A 17,453-nucleotide genomic window follows, 5' to 3' on the forward strand; every position below is an offset into this window, starting at 1 on the left:
GACAAGTGCAGTCGGGAGCCTTTAGACGTCTGTGGACCTCCCCAGACAGCCCACCAACCACAGAGAAAACAACTGGGCTAAATCAGTTGGTCGCCTTAATGATGGTGATGACTTGATAAAGCCAGTGTAGACCCCTTCTTCCTCATCAGAGGCACTTCAGCTTAGTGCCTTGCAAGTGGTTTCTGGAGCCAATTCCTGGCTCCACTGCTTCTTGGTCATGGGACCTCAGCCAAGTGTTCAGCCTCCAAAATGGGATGAACACACCAACCTCACAAGGTTCACAGGAGGATGAAATGAGCTAATCCATGAAAAGGACTTAAAACAGTGCCTGACTTGTAAGAAGTGCTATTAATATTATTTCCTAAACAGCTTGCTCCCCAAACTTGAATTTCATGTCAATTTACCTTTTGTGCTCTATGGTAGAAGGAAAACGCTTCTAGGCTGATTCCGCCAGAGCAAACACTTGCTTTTCTGGGCCCCAGAGAGTTTTATATGTGAGGAAAGTATAGTCCAAGTAATGAGTAATTTCATGTAGTCCTAAAATTTAGAGCTTTACCACGCATCCATCACCTACGTGACAATTGGGGGTCTTTGTTGTGCAATGTCCCTCACCTGGTGGCAGGTACGGGGTAGGCTCAGAGCTAGCTGCCCGAGGAGGGCCACCCCCTCGCCCCGCCTGGCACACGGACAGAAGAGGCAAGGATTAGATTGTCTTTTGCTTTCCTGATGAAGTCTTCCTAGAATGTAGCAAAGGGCAGGCAAAGGCCTTTAGAAGTGGCCTTTTTTTTTTTTTTTACTCACCCTGTCCTAATTTCTGACCATCTTACTATATCTGTATGATTAGGAGGAACAGCTCCCCCTGGGCCGGCTGTTACAGAGTGTGTGTGTTCTTCCCTTTTTTTTCCCGACCTGAAGTTGGAGGAAGGGAAAGGGCAGGTGCACCAGCGCTGAGCTCTCAGCTTGCTTCCCAGGTTGAAGACAGAGATGATGGGCAGGGAGGCTGTCTATGTGTGGAACTGTCCGAGTGTGTTTGGGGGCCTGGGATGCACGTGCCTTCTCTGTGGGCTCTGCAGCGTCGGCCAAGCTGTTTAACAGGCATGTCCACGGGAGAAGGATCCCCCACCATCAGTTCCTGCAGCAACGTGTCTGCCTGTTCCTGCTGGCGGGAGGCGGGGAGGAGAGCTGATCTGTGGCTGATGGGACAAAGGAAACATGGTCTGTCAGTGTAAAGGGGATGACCAGACAAACAGGATGTGTGCAAGGGAAACAAGCAAGAACACGCTTCCAGGAGACACTAAATCAGAGCTGGAATAGCAGCACACTTTAGTGTTATCATGTAGTGTGTCAAGTGAGAAAAAACATGCACAACCAAAACGTTGAGAATTATGTTTTATGCAGTGGACATACTGAGGACTTAAGCCCGGGAGACAGACCTCTGAGGGACAGCTCCAAAGAGGTTAGGGAGGGGCCTGGATATATGGGAGTTTTTACAACCAAAACAAATAGTTGGTACATCAAAGGATTACTATTAATTAAAGAAAAACCAGACATCTCAAGTTAATGAAGTTAGCAATTTTTTATGTATGGGAAAATTCCAGAGTCTGGCCTCACGGAGATCATTTCTTTGATAGGCACCTTAACTGTCTAGGGCCAGTATCCTGTTTGCTCCATCCTGAATCTCCTCAGGGTGCACTGTGGGGGTGGGCGTGGCTGATGGCTTGATGGCAGCAACATCCTTTGACAGGTGACATTCTTTGTCCTCAGTGTCATTTGGGTCCCAGAAGAGAAGTGTATTGAATACAGTCTTTGCCTATTCGACACAAATCTGGTCCTGAGACTTAATATCTAAAGTCTATTTTGGAACTCCCCTGGTGGCACAGTGGTTAAGATCCGCCTGCCAGTGCAGGGGACACGGGTTCGAGCCCTGGTCCGGGAAGATCCCACATGCCGCAGAGCAGCTAAGCCCATGTGCCACACTACTGAGCCTCCGCTCTAGAGCCCATGAGCCACAACTACTGAGCTCGTGTGCCACAACTACTGAAGCCCGCACACCTAGAGCCTGTGCTCCACGACAAGAGAAGTCACCGCAACGAGAAGCCCGCGCACCGCAACGAAGAGTAGCCCAAAGAGAAGAAGGGCGAACCAGGTGTCCTGACAGAGAGTGCCATGTGGATGAGCAAAGACACGTCCCCCTCAAGCATCAGGAATCCGTGTGCCTAGAATGTTGAGTTGGAAAAGTGGTTCCATGAGGAAAGAGGCAGGAGAGAAATTCATCTCAAGGGAAGCCTTCCTCCCCGTGTCAAGGAGTTCAGATTTTATAACAGAGGCGATCCTGGGGTATTTTTAATGTTCTTTTCTAGCTCTTATTATTCTCCTTGGGTCATCTCAGGTCACATCCATACCTTCCACTAATGTTTGTATCAATAACTTCAAGAGAACCAGAGAGAGGATGTCAGTCTCTAGGCATCTGTGTTTCTCTGCAGTTTTGTGGCCAAGGACGCAAAGCTCTCTTTCGAGCGGGAACTCCGCTGTGTCCCACCATCCATGTTATCTGAAGCAGAAGAGCAAAGAGTTGTGTAGTGTCATGAATACCAAACAGAATAATGACAAAACTGCCACTGTAATTTTTTTGTTACCAAATATATCTTGCAGATTTATATTATTGATGTTTAAGGGTCAGGAGATTTCTGTGTTTATCCAAAGGAGATGAGAGATATGACCCACTCACCCGAATGTCTAGTAGTTATCGCCATACATCCTCGAGGCACCTCAGATTCAATGTGTCCAAACAAAACAAGTCTGTCTCCCCGATCCCCAAAGAAAAGACTCTTCCTCCCATAGGCCCTACGTAAGCTAAACCGTCTGAAAGCTGGCATTTCCTCACCAGCTTACCTGTCTGTGTCTTCCTAGCCCTTGAAAGGCAGGACAGGGAAGATTATTGACTTTGGAATTAACCCTACCTGGGTGTTAATCCCAACTAGGCCACTTACAAGCTCCGAAGCTTTTGACTCTTTAGAAGGATGTAGACCAAATAGAGTCCAGAGAAAGGTAAATACAATGTCAAAAGACCTAGAAACTGTGCCCCAGAGGCGCAGTGAAGGTGCAAGCCTTTATCCTTGGAAAACAGCTCTCAGTCTTTGAAGGGGGGTTGACATCAGGGAATTATGTGTATTGATAACCAAATCTTACTGTGTCCTATGAGTGTGTGAGTTACAACGTGGAAGCTGCCCCATAATTTCAGGCAGTTCACTATAAACAGGGTCATAACTAAAACCACATCCATGCTTCAGGTTAGTATTTTGACTATATAAACCAAACTCTTCAATGAGGCATGGAAAGTTCTCATTAATAACAATTTTCATCTTTTTTATTGTTTACTGTATATCCCCAGCACTTAGAATAGCACCTGACATGTGGTAGGCATTCTGCAAAGGCTTGTTGAAATAGGGAGAGAAATAGAAAATTTATTAGGCAGTTAATATTCTTCTCAACACTTATATTATCCTCTTACAAATTCCTGAAGTGTACAATGTTTTACTAGAGCCATGTAAAATATTCATTTAAAGAAATGATTACTTTTTAAAACAAAAACACTAATTTGAAAAGATACATGCACCCCAATATTTATGGCAGCATTATTTACAATTGCCAAGATATGGAAGCAACCTAACTGTCCATCAACAGATGAATGGATTAAGAAGATGTGGTACCTATATATACAATGGAATACTACTCAGCCATAAAAAGGAATGAAATTTTGCCATTTACAGCATGGATGGACTTGGAGGGCATTATGCTAAGCGAAATAAGTCAGAGAAAGACAAATACTGCATGATATCACTTACATGTGGAATCTAAAAAATACAACAAACTAATGACTATAACAAAAAAGAAGCAGACTCACAGATATAGAGAACAAACTAGTGGTTACGAGTGGGGAGAGGGAGGGGGAGAGGGGCAAGATAGGGGTAGGGGGCCAAGAGGTAATGGAGTATAACCTTTAAGAATTGTGAATCACTATATTGTACACCTATAACTTATATAATGTTGTACATCAGCTATACTTCAATTTTAAAAAATATTTTTTAATGATTACTTTTTAAACTAATGCTGTAAGCTGTAAAAAGCTCATTGGCGAGTATATCCAGTGCCACCAGTTTTGAAAGGGATAAAAGTGGGTTGGAAGCAGATTTCAGCCAAACTTAAGAAAAAGTATTCTAATACATAAACTTGTCTGTCAGTGGAACCAAAGCAAGCCAGCTCAGGTAGTTCTAAGATTTGTTAATACTCCTCCCAAAGAGGTACGCTGTTCATCTGGGACTTGTACAAAGGCAAACAGCAGACACTGAAGTGGCTGTGATTCTTCTGGGAAACAACAGCAAAATGGGTTTAGATGAAATGGAGATCTCATTTGGGAAAACAGGCTGTTGAAGGGTTGTATGAAAAACTAGGTATCAAATTATCTGGGATAAATGATATATATGTCTTTTCATTTCTTCCTCTACAGCCAGTGCTGATTTTCCGTATAACCCAGGACAAGGCCAAGCTATAAGAAATGGAGTCAACAGAAACTCGGCCATCATCGGAGGTAGGTGCCTTACAGGACAGGCTTTCCTGTAACTTCTCACCTGTGGGGAGGAGTCATCTTCAATAAAACCGTAGTCTAGGGGAAAAGGGGTTATCTGGATTTGTACTTTATTCATTTCGCCGTTTAAATATGACTGAAGGTTGAGAAGTACACATTGTGGAGAAAGTGTGGTCAATGTAACCTGGCTACTTTTTATGCTGACATATAAAAAAAAAAAAAAAGAACAGTAGTAGGGAGCTAGCCAGCATCAGAATATGCAAGCAGGCAGTCATGGCAACAGCCAGAGCATTTCTTAATGCCCTCCAGTCTTTTCCACGCTCATCCCCTCGCATCCCAAATGGTCCATAATAGCTTACTACAAAATCAGGAAGGACTCTGCCAGTCTGGTTTCAGTTATCTTAATAAAAATTATCAGAAAATTAATAAGCAGGGACTTCCCTGGTGGTCCAGTGGGTAAGACTCCGTGCTCCCAATGCAGGTGACGGGTTCGATCCCTGGTTGGGGAACTAGATCCCGCGTGCATGCTGTAACTAAGAGTTCACATGCCGCAACTAAGAGTCCGCATGCCGCAGCTAAGAAGTCCACATGCTGCAACTAAGACCCGGTGTAGCCAAAATAAATAAATAAATAAATATTTTTTTAAAAAGAAAATTAATAAGCCAGAGTATCTAAAATATTCCAGTCTTTTCTTCTCACCAGAATACCTGCAGAATAATTCGACTCTCCTAGTATAGTCCCTCGTGTTTGGATCAGTATCAGTAACCCTGTTGCCTGTTGCCTTCTTTTCTCCCTGCTTCTTCTGCCTTATTTCATAAAAATGTTTCCTGCCTCTCTAAGTATGGCTAATATTGTAAGCTTATCAAAGGTTTTAAACTCAGCCAATCAACTCAGCTCATTCAGTAGGTTTATTTTCCACAGGAAGAAAGTAAATACCTATATGTATATATGTGACTGTGAAATTAGAATACATTCAAAATGGTGCTCAAAGCACATTGTTCAAAGTTCTGGTATAATCCTTATCCTCATTGTTTTTGCTTTTTTAAGACCAACTTTACTGAAGTATAATGTGCACTTATTTAAGTGTAGCAGGTCAGTGACTTTTGACAGACACATAACGCCCATAACCACAGCTACAGTCAAGACACAGAACATTTCCATCCACTGAAAGTTCTCTTGTGCCCCCTTTGTAATTCATCCTTCCCTCTTCCCCACTTGCTTTTGTCACATAGATTACTTTTGCCTCTTTTAGGGTTTCATATGAATGGAATCACATAGTATGTAATCTGTTGTACCTTCTGTTACTCAACATAACGTTTTTGTTTTTTTAATTTATTTATTTTTGGCTGCATTGGGTCTTCATTGCTGCGTGTGGGCTTTCTCTAGCTGTGGCGAGCGGGGACCACTCTTCGTTGCGGTGTGCGGGCTTCTCATTGCGGTGGCTTCTCTTGTGGAGCTCAGGCTCTAGGCGCGCGGGCTTCAGTAGTTGTGGCTTGAAGGCTGTAGAGTGCAGGCTTAGTAGTTGTGGCGCACGGGCTAGTTGCTCCGCGGCATGTGGGATCTTCCCAGGCCAGGGCTCAAACCCGTGTCCCCTGCATTGGCAGGCGGATTCTTAACCACTGCACCACCAGGGAAGTCCTGACATAACGTTTTTGAGATCTATCCACGTTGCTGTATGTACCAGTGGTCTGTTAATTTTTATTGCCAAGTTGTATTCCATTGTATGAAGGTATTATAATTTGTTTTATCTACTCACCTGTTGGCAGGTGTTTGGTTTGTTTCCAGATTTGGGCTATTTTGAAGATAAAGCTGCTGTGAATATTCTTGTCCAAGTCTTGTGTGAACAAAAGTTTTTGTTTCTCTTTGGTAATCCCTAGGAGTGCAATTGCTGGATTATAGAAAGAAGATATTTAACTTTATAAGAAATTCCCATATAGTTTTCCAAAATGGTTGAACCATTTTATACTCCCATAAGCAATATTTGAGAGATCAAGTTGCTTCACAATCTTACCAACACTCCGTATTGTCATTCTTTTTCATTGTACCCATCTAGTAGATGAGTAATGGTAACTCATTGTGGTTTTAATGTGTAGTTATCTGGTGACTAGTAATGTCAAGCATCTTCTCATGTGCTTATTGCCACTTGCAAATCTTTTGTAAAGTGTCTGTTTAAATCTTTCCCATCTTTTTTTTCTTTTTGTTTTTTTTACATCTTTATTGGAGTATAATTGCTTTACAATGGTGTGTTAGTTTCTGCTTTATAACAAAGTGAATCAGTTATACATATATTCCCATATCTCTTTCTTCTTGCGTCTCCCTCCCTCCCACCCTCCCTATCCCACCCCTCCAGGCGGTCACACAGCACCGAGCTGATCTCCCTGTGCTATGCGGCTGCTTCCCACTAGCTATCTACCTTACGTTTGGTAGTGTATATATGTCCATGCCTCTCTCTCGCTTTGTCACAGCTTACCCTTCCCCCTCCCCATATCCTCAAGTCCATTCTCTAGTAGGTCTGTGTCTTTATTCCTGTCTTACCCCTAGGTTCTTCATGATATTTTTTTTTTCTTAAATTCCATATATATGTGTTAGCATACGGTATTTATCTTTCTCTTTCTGACTTACTTCACTCTGTATGACAGACTCTAGGTCTATCCACCTCATTACAAATAGCTCAATTTCGTTTCTTTTTATCCCATCTTTTAATTAGACTTTTTTGACTTCCTGCTATTGAGTTGTAAGAGTTCTTCTTACATTCTGGATACAAGTCCTTTCTCAGACATATGTATTGTGAATATTTTCTCCTGGTCTGTGACTTGCCTTTTCATTTTCTTAGTGGTATTTTTTTGAAAAGCAGGAGATTTTAATTTTGATAAAGTCCAATTTTTCTAACCTTTTTATAGTTCGTGATTTTTTTAATTCTTTCTAAAAAATCTGCCTACCCCAAGGTTGTGAAGATCTTCTCCTATGTTTTCTCCTAGAAGGTTTTTAGTTTTCATTTTTATTTTTCAGTCTATAATCACTTTGAGTTCACACCTATATATAGTATGAGTTAAAAGTCAAAGTTATTATTTGCCAAATGAATATCTAGTTATTCCAAGATCGCTTCTTGAAAAGTCTCTATTTTTTTCCAATTTAATTTGCATGGCACTTTTGTCAAAAATCAGTTGGCTGCATATGTGTATGTCTTTTTTCTGGGTTTTCTATTCCGTTTTGTTGATCTATATGTCTTTCTTTGGCCAATACCATGCTTATTTTATTGTTGTATCTTTATAGTAAGTCTTGAAATAAGCAGTGTAACTGCTACAATCATTTCTTTTTTTTTTTTTCAAGATCATTTTTACTCTTCTGAGTCCTTTGCACTGCCATATAAAATTCAGAATCAGCTTATACATTTCTACCAAAAAAAAGTTCACTCTGATTTTCATTAGGATTGCATTAGATCTATAAATGAACATCTTAACAATATTGACCGTGAAGTATGGTATATTCATCCATTTATTCAGGTTTCCTTTAGTTTCTCTCAGCAAGGTTTTATGATTTTCAGTGTACAGTCTAGAACATCTGTGTTCAATTTGTTCTGTTATAAATGGCATTATTTTATTACTTTCATTTCCAAGTGTTTCTTGCTAATATGTAAAAATACAGATTTCACTTTGCTAAATTTATTGTTAGTTCTAACAACCTTTTACTGTATATTCCTTAGAATTTTCTTCATAGACAGTCCCATCACCTGAGAATAGTGTTCTTACTTCTTCCCAATCTGTACACTTTTTTATTTCTTTTTCTTGCTTTATTGCACTGTCTAGGGCTTTCAGTACAATCATGGATAAAGGTGTTGAGACCTGACAGTCTTGCCTTAGGGGGAATGTGTTTAATCTTTCACTATTAAATACAATATTAGCTGTAGATTTCTCAGAGATGCCCTTTATCGGGTTGAAAGGTGTCTTTCTCTTGATGGTTTCCTGACAGGCTTCATGATGAATGGGTATTGAAGTTTGTCGTATGCTTTTGTGCATCTATTAAGATGATCATATGGTTTTTCTCCTTTATTTGTTTAATGTGGTAAATTACACTGCTTAATTTTTTAATATTAAATCAATCTTACATTCCTAGAATTAACACCACTTTGTCATAATATATTATTTTCTACCTATTGCTGGGTTCGATGCTAAAATTTTATTAAGAAGGTATATGGCTCCATCATTTTCTTTTCCTATAATGTGTTTGTCTGGTTTTAGTGTCAGTATAATGCTGGCCTCGTAAAATGAGTTGAGTGGTATATCCTTCTCCTCTATTTCCAAACATATGTGTAGGATTGGTATTGCTTCCTTAGGTCAAGTTTGTTAATAGTGTTTTTGAGGTCTTCTAAATTCTTACTGATTTTCTGTTTAATTGTTCTATCATTACTAAGAGAAGAATGTTGAAATCTCCAAATATAATTGTGATTTGGTCTAAATCTCCTTTCAGTTCTGTTAGTTTTTGTTGTTGCTGTTGACTGAAAAAAAATGCGCAGCCTAGAAGTTGAGAATTATGTCTTATTCAGTGGACAAAACTGAGGACTTAAGCTCAGGACGCAGCATCTCAGATAACTCTGAGGGGCTGCTTCAAAGAGACAGGGGGGAGCCAGGATACAGAGGAGTTTTTGCAGCAAAGACTAGGTAGTTGGAACATCAAAAGATTACTATTCATTAAAGAAAACCAGACATCTCAAGTTAAGGAATTTAGCGCTTTTCCATTTATGGGAAGATGCAAGAGTCTGGGCTCACTGAAATCATTCCTTCGACAGGCACCTCAGCTCTCTGGGGCCAGTATCCTGCACTTTCTCACCCTGAGTTCCCTCGGGGCTCCCCACCTGGGGCAGCTCTAGTGGCTGACTGCTGCAACATCCTTTGTTTACTGGTATGGCAGGCAGCGTTGTTAGCCCACATTGTTGTTGTCGTTTTGGGGTTCTGTGTCTCGTATGGGAGAGGGCAGCACTTGAGGGAACGATGGTGAAGCAGGGGAAAAGTGTTGGCGTGATATACGGGATTTGGTTAACCTCTAGTCCCTCTGCTGTCTCCACCAGGGGTCATTGCTGTGGTAATCTTCACCATCCTCTGCACCTTGGTCTTCCTTATCCGGTACATGTTCCGTCACAAGGGCACCTACCACACCAACGAGGCCAAGGGAGCAGAGTCGGCAGAGAGCGCGGACGCCGCCATCATGAGCAACGACCCCAACTTCACAGAGACCATTGACGAAAGCAAAAAGGAATGGCTCATTTGAGGGGCGGCTCTTTGGTGATGAGCTGAGGGCAGGGGGAGTGACTGGGGAGGAGGGCAAGGGACAGAAGCACCCTACTTCATACTCCTGAGCACATCCTAAAGATATTAGCACAAGTTGGGGGAGGCAAGTGACAGAAAACTCCTGAGACTGACGGACACAAGAAATACTTTCTGATATTTCTTTATAGCTGAGTTTCCCCTTCTGTATCAAAACAAAATAATACAAAAAATGCTTTTAGAGTTTAAGCAGTGGTTGAAACTTGTAGGTACTACCTGTCTTATTTTGTGTGTGTTTAGAGGTGTTCTAAAAACCCATGGTAACAGGGCAAGCTTCCTACATTTTTCAGAGCCCTTAGAATGGGGATATTTTTTCTTGAGAAAAGCTGATGAACAGTATACATGACCTCCAGCATTTTCTTCCTTTTACATAGAGTCAGCCTCTAACGGGCTATTGTAGTAACTAGTTCGTGTTCACGTAATATTTCTTTTGGTGTCCTGTGAATTGGAAAAGGAGAGATGGGGCAGAGAGAACCTATGATTTGACAGTTCTCAAAGAGACCTCAGTCTGTGCAGCTCTCTGAGAGTTCCCACCAGACACAGCTGGAGGAAGAGGGGGTGTGGCCCCTCTTGTGTGACAACGTGATCAGTACAACCGAGAGCAGCTTTCAGAACCAAGGAAGCAGTTTCCTGTTGGGATCGTTGGTTTTATATTTCATCAGATTCTGCAAGATAATACTGTTCCACGTCTGCAGTCTTAGCCCTATCCAGTGTCTGTAACTGTCAGCTACGGTACCTGGTGACCAGCTGTTACAAAAACATTTTCCCTCTGCTTTACCTACAACATATTGGGTTAGCTTGTATGTGTGTGTAAGCACCTCAGTGGGGAATTAGAGCCAGATGTTAAGACTTGTCTGCTCTGTTTCTTTTATAGTTGGTAGCAAGAGTATGGATACTTCCTAGTAAATGCATAAATTATGTTGGTCTTCTTATTTTGCTTTAAATCTCTAGTCTTTAAGCCCCGGGACAAGATCCTAGCAGACAGTGTCCTCTGAATGGATGAACCAAAATAAAGCCAAGTTGTGACTGCTAGTATTGTCATTGCTGTTACTCTGGAATCATGTGGAAAACCCTGCCGTATTTTAACTCATCTACTTCCATGTATTGTTCCATCCTAAACAGACACACGGCCACGATTCAGGGGCCGCCTTCGGCAGATACATTTGAATCTCAGGTTCATCACAACCTGGTAACTGATTATTGCCTCTCAGAGAATGGACATGTCTGGTCAAGCAGTTTAATCAGGAACCTTCATCAACTAATTCCAGCAAGTAACTATTTATTTAAAAATAATCGACTGTGTGTGTAGGCAGGTGGGACAATGCTCCTACCGGAGGATCCAAAAAATAATTTCATTTATTTATTTTGAAAGAAGGTGACACAAAAGTTATTTCTAGAATGACTACCGTTTATGAACCTTATAGTTCAGGCTGTTATACTTAATAAGTACCTCAAACATTTTTTTTAGACTCCAGCATTTTGAGGAATTAAATATCCCTTTTTTCTTTCTCCCCCTGGAAGGAGGTGAGAGGAGGGTAAAAAGGTACTGATGCTATTGTTCTGTTGGCCTGCCTGGAGAAGGTGGAAATTCTAGTTCATTTGGGTTATATCTTCAGGGTACTCGGGATGCCTGACTTACTGGAGGGCCTCGGTTTCCTGAGTGATGGGAAATGTCACCCAGAGCTGCACGTGGTACCAGTGCCTGACAAAAGGAGACAGTGGACCAGTTAATTCACATTCAAGTCAAGGTCATAAACAAAAGAGAATCCTAGCGCGCTTTTACAGTTGCTGACCTCGGGCACTGTCATAACCACCCTTTATTTAAAAAGGCCTTGATCATCCTTCCATAAAATGCATTTACCATGAAAAGCATTTATTAATGACCAAATATTAGAACAACATAACATTTACAAATGACATATTGAAAATAAAGGTTATTTATTTGACCAAGATGACTACCATTAAGGGATTCTTTTATATATTTTCAAAATGAAAGAGCAAATTTTAAACATTATGTTTAAAAATGTTTCTGATTTCTTAATACCTGTTTGATAGGTATTACTTTTGCACTTAACAAATAGCACCAGGTGGAAATTTATTATTTATTGCATTTGCCATGAGAGCTTTATTCTTTATACATTGTCTGAGCACTTTCCCTTTCTTTCCAAAATGATTAAGAAATTAAAACAAACATGGCCCCTTATACTAAAATGTTCTCACCCTTTCTCTTCTCTGTCTTCTTTTCTTTTTCCTGCCACAAAAAGTGAAAAATAAAACCTAACACTTCTCCCCAGATTTTCAAACTTAGGGCACCGGGGTGACCGCGGGGACCCGTGTTTCTCCCACCTCAGCATCGTTTGAGATTTACAGACGCATGACACGGCCTCTGCCCTGAAGGCGGTTACAGCCCAGCCAACGGACAGGACACCGAAAAAGTGGATGAGGTATTAGTAATGAAGTAAAGGGCCAAATACGTGCTGGACATCTTCTCTTTGGGACTGCAGTCTTCACCCAAGTTCCTAAAGTTATTTGTGAAGGCCACATACTGTACCTTCTTAAATGCTAAATAATTTTGTTTTATGTGCGGAAAAGAAGACAGCTCTTTTTTCCAGCTCCCCAGGCAGCCATGACGTTATGACCCAAGCTCAGGGCCCAGTCCTGCTTTGTCAGTCATATCCTGCAAAAGCCTGGTGTCTTATAACCCGATACCTTACCAATCAAGCACAAAGAGGCTAGTGGTAGTCTCTTTAAATAATAAAAGAATCAGAACAAAAACAAAAAGTTTTCTTTAAATAAGAGGTGGTTTTCAAGTTGCAGGAGAAGCTGACAGTTGATTTCGGGTTGTTTGTGCAGGAAACATCCTCCGTGTATAAAGCAAGCATCTCTGTTTTGAGTTGCTAGGATTGGGGTCTTCAAATGAATGCAAAATCAGTCCCCATCTGCGCTCTCAATGTACTCCCTTGAGCTCAAGGATGCTAGCTCAGGAGGTAAGAGGTTATATTCTTAAGTTCTTCTCTGGCCCTTCATAGTATATAAGACAACATTTCCCTTGTGGCTTTCAAACATCTGCTCAAAAAAGAAAAAAAAAAAAGGTGTGAGATAGAGACCTGTTGTGTGGGAGTTTTTATTGACGATCTGGGGATAAGAGTTCGAGAGCCTTTATTGGAAAATTTCCTGTTGCCCCGTGTTTGACAAATAAGCATCCTTTACTAAGAGGAGCAGGATTTCAGAGGCACAGGAAAGAGAGTTGGCGTGAGCCCGAGAGTGGATCTTAACGTTGTCGTTGAACATCTGTGGGGCAGCCACCAGATGGCACTGAGAGCTGGGCACAAAGACACAGACCATAGAAAGCTCCAAAGGAAGAGCTAACAGCTACTGTTAGGAAAATGCAGTGTCAGTGTAGCGTCAGGATGAAACTATCAGTCCCTTCTATAACAGGATCTGTACTTTTCTGTCCTTCCACACGTTCTTTTTCGCCCTGTCCTTTCTCTTTTGGTGTAAACGTTTTCATGGTCCCTTGATATCTCACACCTCCAAACTAATGTTTAGCACCTGATTGGAACCTCTTAATATTTTTTTTTTCCTTTTCACCATCCTGCCAAGCAGTTTTCAAAAAGAAAGACAACAATTAGTAAATTGCATTCCGATGAGCCAGCCAAAAATAGGTCTAAATTGCTAGTCCCGCCTCATCCTGAAATAGATGAGAAACAAATAGTGTTTCTAACTGATCTGGGCTAAAACCCAATAGGTACCGTCTTTAAAATGATGTTTTGGTGAGAGGTGGTCCCTAGAGCTGACCCTTTGTCTCTCCCTGACGTGCTCTGTAACCTTGGCCAGCTCGCTGAATGTCTGTTCCTTTTCGCCTCGTGTAAGACAGAGCTGTTTTATCCACTTCCTGAGACAACGGTGAGGTGCCGTGGATTCTTGGCCGTGGATACTTTGAAACCCAAATATAAAGGCCAAAGTCAGTGGACCTATGGGAAGACTTAGTTTCCAGCTCGTGGTTGTAAGTCACATCCAAAGAAACCACGCATCCATGTCCAGGAGTGTAGAGACGTGAAGCATTGCTGTACAATTACTAGATTATAAGTCAGGTAGACTGCCAGGGAGCTAATCCGTCAACACTGGGAGATGCAACCCAGCCAAAGGCCAGAGAAATCAAAGCACCACATGTATAAAACCCTAAGTTCCCACCTGGGTGTGACTTGTCGCTTACACACGCCCCGGTATGATTATAAATAAGACAACATTGAAAAGCAAATGTGACTGTTTCACGTAGCCCAATGGCCCTGTGCCTACACTACACACACCCTGCATGATGATGTTGGAAACTTTAAATTTATTTCACAGCAGTATTTTTTGGATACAAGTGGTTCGTGAAACTCATTATCCATGAAACAGGGAAACCGTGTTGAAAAGTTGGTTATCTCCCATGGAGCAAAGACTAGCAAAAGGTAATAAAGATACCTGGGCACACGGGTATTAATACCCAGCAGGCACTTACGAGTTTATTTTCCAGATGAAAATGTGCTTTAAGAGCAGGTCTACTTACGGGGGCTGCACCACTTTCCGAGTCTCAATTTTTTTTCAGCAACTGCTGGACCCTGAGATGGTCATGGAAACGTGGAGACTCCTCCCACCTGGTAGGCCAAGAAACAGTTCTCAGTGTCACTGATTCTACTTTTTGTCTTGTCAGGTTTCTTTTTGTTTGTTTGTTTTTTCAGTGAGCATGGTGAACTGCAGAGGTTAGGGTTGTGAAAAGCTGGGCTAATATTCTTTCTGTAAAGTCAATTAGGCTTCCATCCCTGTGAAATAACATGAAATTTTGCTCTCTAAAAGCAACAGCATGTAAACTAGAATGAAAGAAGGAAATCATGTATGTATGCCTACTATTCTTTGTGAATGTCTTTCATTTAACTAAAATTATATTAGAAACTGGATTGATAAATAAAAAAGTCCAAAATAGTTTTAATTATCCTAAAAGCGATTCTTTGTGTTTTGTTCCACCTGATTCTCTTAGAAGCTATTTTCAACCTTCAGCAAAGAAAGTTTCAGGCACTGAAGTACACATCTCTTTGGAATATAATCTTTCCAAAAGCTGTGGCGAACTGGTCGCTCCGCAAAGACAGGTCTCGTATGGATGCATCCATCGTCAACCTCCATTTGCCGCAAGCTCCTCCCTGCACCCCATTTTTCTTTAAGTGGCTTAATGGATATTGGCTTCAGGTTTTGGATTAGTTTACACACAGCTTGGTAAATTATGGTTGGAGCTCCATGATGTCCAGGGTATATTCTGAGCCCAATTTGGGATGAGGGAGTAACGCTGGGTAATGGACAAATAGATCCAGGCCAGTGAACTAGGTAACAGGAATTTACAACGTGTCTGGAGATGCGAGATGCAGATCTTTCTAAATACACTCGTGTGCATTAAGGGCTGCAGTTCTTAGTTCTTAGTCCCATTTTCTAGTCTTCAGTTACCATTGGGAAGCCATTTCCTGCTAATCAACTTTCAGTGAGGCATTGATTCAGTACACCAAATTAAGTGTGAATTCCAGTTAAAAGCCCAACCTCTCTGTGCTTCAGCGATTCCCAAAGCCAATCAGTAGAAATAACTCTGAAGTCTGTTTAGAAGGCGTTGTGCCCTGAGGTTCTTTGTCGGGATTCTGCTTTGCAAGTGTGATCCAACAGGTGTGGGGAGAATGTCAGAAAGTCCCCCCGAGAAAAGAAAATCAGCGCTTGTAAAAGTTCATAACAAACGAATTTTAAAAGGATGAGCCGGCCAGTTCAGGATTTACCGTCTGCAGCAAAAGCATCTGAGCACCACATGCTTCCTCCCTTTCCCAGTCTCCCTGCCGTCAGCCATGTGGACACCAAGATCAGTAAGCTCCAGGGAGACAGCGATTTTATTTTGCAGAAGCAGCATCTTTTCAATGAATGGGGAGTAGAGAAGCAGAGAAGGGGTCGGAGGGAGAACAGTGGGGGGAGAGGTACATTGAAGAAAACATCCAATTTTACTCTTTGTTGGTGATGACATGGCCTGATGGACTTACCAGCCAGAAGACAGAAAAGAGGAAACAATTGTGTTATTATTTTTTGAAAAAGAGTTTATGTCCTCCCCAAAGAACCTATGTTTGAAAGCTAACTCTTGAGAACAAGTATTATATGAGTCATCATTAACATAAGCACATCTTGCCCTGGTCACTCTGAAGTCCATGAATTCAGAGAAACCTGGGCTAAATAATCCCTTCCCTGGAGGATTCCTTTCTACCAGCAACCGTTCCCCTCCCACAAACACGCCAACATGCATGCAAAGGACCGCAGCTCAAAGCAGTTTGCCAGGAAGAGAATGCAAGGTTGGTTTTCGGGGGTTTTTTCCCCCTGCATTTGCATTATCATTCCATTCGTCTCAATTCATCCTCTGGGTACAGGGTGAGTAAAATCTCTTGGCACAGGTAAATAAACACATATGCGAAGTCTTCACCAAAGGAATGAAGCCGACATTTTTTTAAGTCCCTGGAACCGAAGCATGAGAAAGTTAGTCATTTCTTCTAAATATAGAAATCCAAGTTATAAAATGTAAATTAAGATGTGGCAGAGATGAAAAAGGCCAAGATGATGAAAATGAACTTATTTTGTTGGAAAGTTGGAAGATGAAATTCTTAGGTCTAGGAAGGCAATAGCTAAAATGGAACATAAGGGCAAGCTTTTAAGTCGTGAAAGATATAAAAAGGCTACATAAGAGCTTACTCCCTATTATCTAGTACAGCAGGACTAGGTGGAAACTTTGAAGCCAGGAGTGAACTCTTGAAGGGTTTGTAGTAGCCAGGAGTTGTCAGCGTCTGAAGTATCTGTCAAGTTGTTATTTAAAACAAGGTGGAACACACTCAGAATGCTGTATTCACCAACTAGATACATACACAGCAATCTTAAAATCATATATCTTAAAATTATAGTACAGAGTGAAAAGGTAAGAAACAAAATTAGATTCATAAAGCAATGGAATTTATTAACATTAAAAACGTACAGAGCAACAAAACATTTGCAAGGATCCATGAATAATTAAGGATATGCATATGTACTTACATCCTTCTATAAAATATATGTTACATGCAAAGCAAAATATGATAGTCATTACCTGTGGAATGGTAATGAAGGAAATGGGAGTGAGGATGGGGTGAAAATAAATAAAACAAGAGACACCTTGCATGGATGAATGATGATAAAAAACCTTGTTCTGTGGGTTATCATCGGCTTGACTCTCAGCCCCGTGGAGCCTGGGTGGGGGTAGAGAGGGGCCTGGAGGGCAAGCATCCCGTCGCAGGGCAGCACGGTTAAATCTCGACTGCAAAGGGCTGACCCATGAATGGATGTCAGGAAACATAACCGCTAATTCAATCAATCAATCAATATTAGTGGATGAACAAAGGCAATGAGAAGGGAGCGACAGCAGAGCATTTCTGTTCTTTTAGATGCAATTACTTTCCTTGTATTGCGGAACTGAAGGAAACTCAGGGATAAAGGGTCTGCCCTCCGGTTCTGCGGATGAA

General features: G+C 41.5%; 1 protein-coding gene across 1 annotated transcript in view; it reads left to right on the forward strand.

Annotated features, from left to right (window-relative positions):
* CNTNAP2 (contactin associated protein like 2) overlaps positions 1-14,840 on the forward strand; it is a 2,079,227-nt gene extending 2,064,387 nt beyond the window's left edge. Inside the window, exons 24-25 of the mRNA XM_029233017.1 lie at positions 4,508-4,588; positions 9,651-14,840. Coding sequence (XP_029088850.1) covers positions 4,508-4,588; positions 9,651-9,850 — 281 coding nt within the window. The 3' untranslated portion in view covers positions 9,851-14,840. The remainder of the gene's footprint in view (positions 1-4,507; positions 4,589-9,650) is intronic.
* Positions 14,841-17,453: the final 2,613 nt, after the last annotated feature.

The sequence above is a fragment of the Monodon monoceros genome, unplaced genomic scaffold (genome assembly GCF_005190385.1).
Source record: "Monodon monoceros isolate NGI ecotype Baffin Bay Population unplaced genomic scaffold, NGI_Narwhal_1 Super_Scaffold_2, whole genome shotgun sequence".
Classification (NCBI taxonomy): domain Eukaryota; kingdom Metazoa; phylum Chordata; class Mammalia; order Artiodactyla; family Monodontidae; genus Monodon; species Monodon monoceros.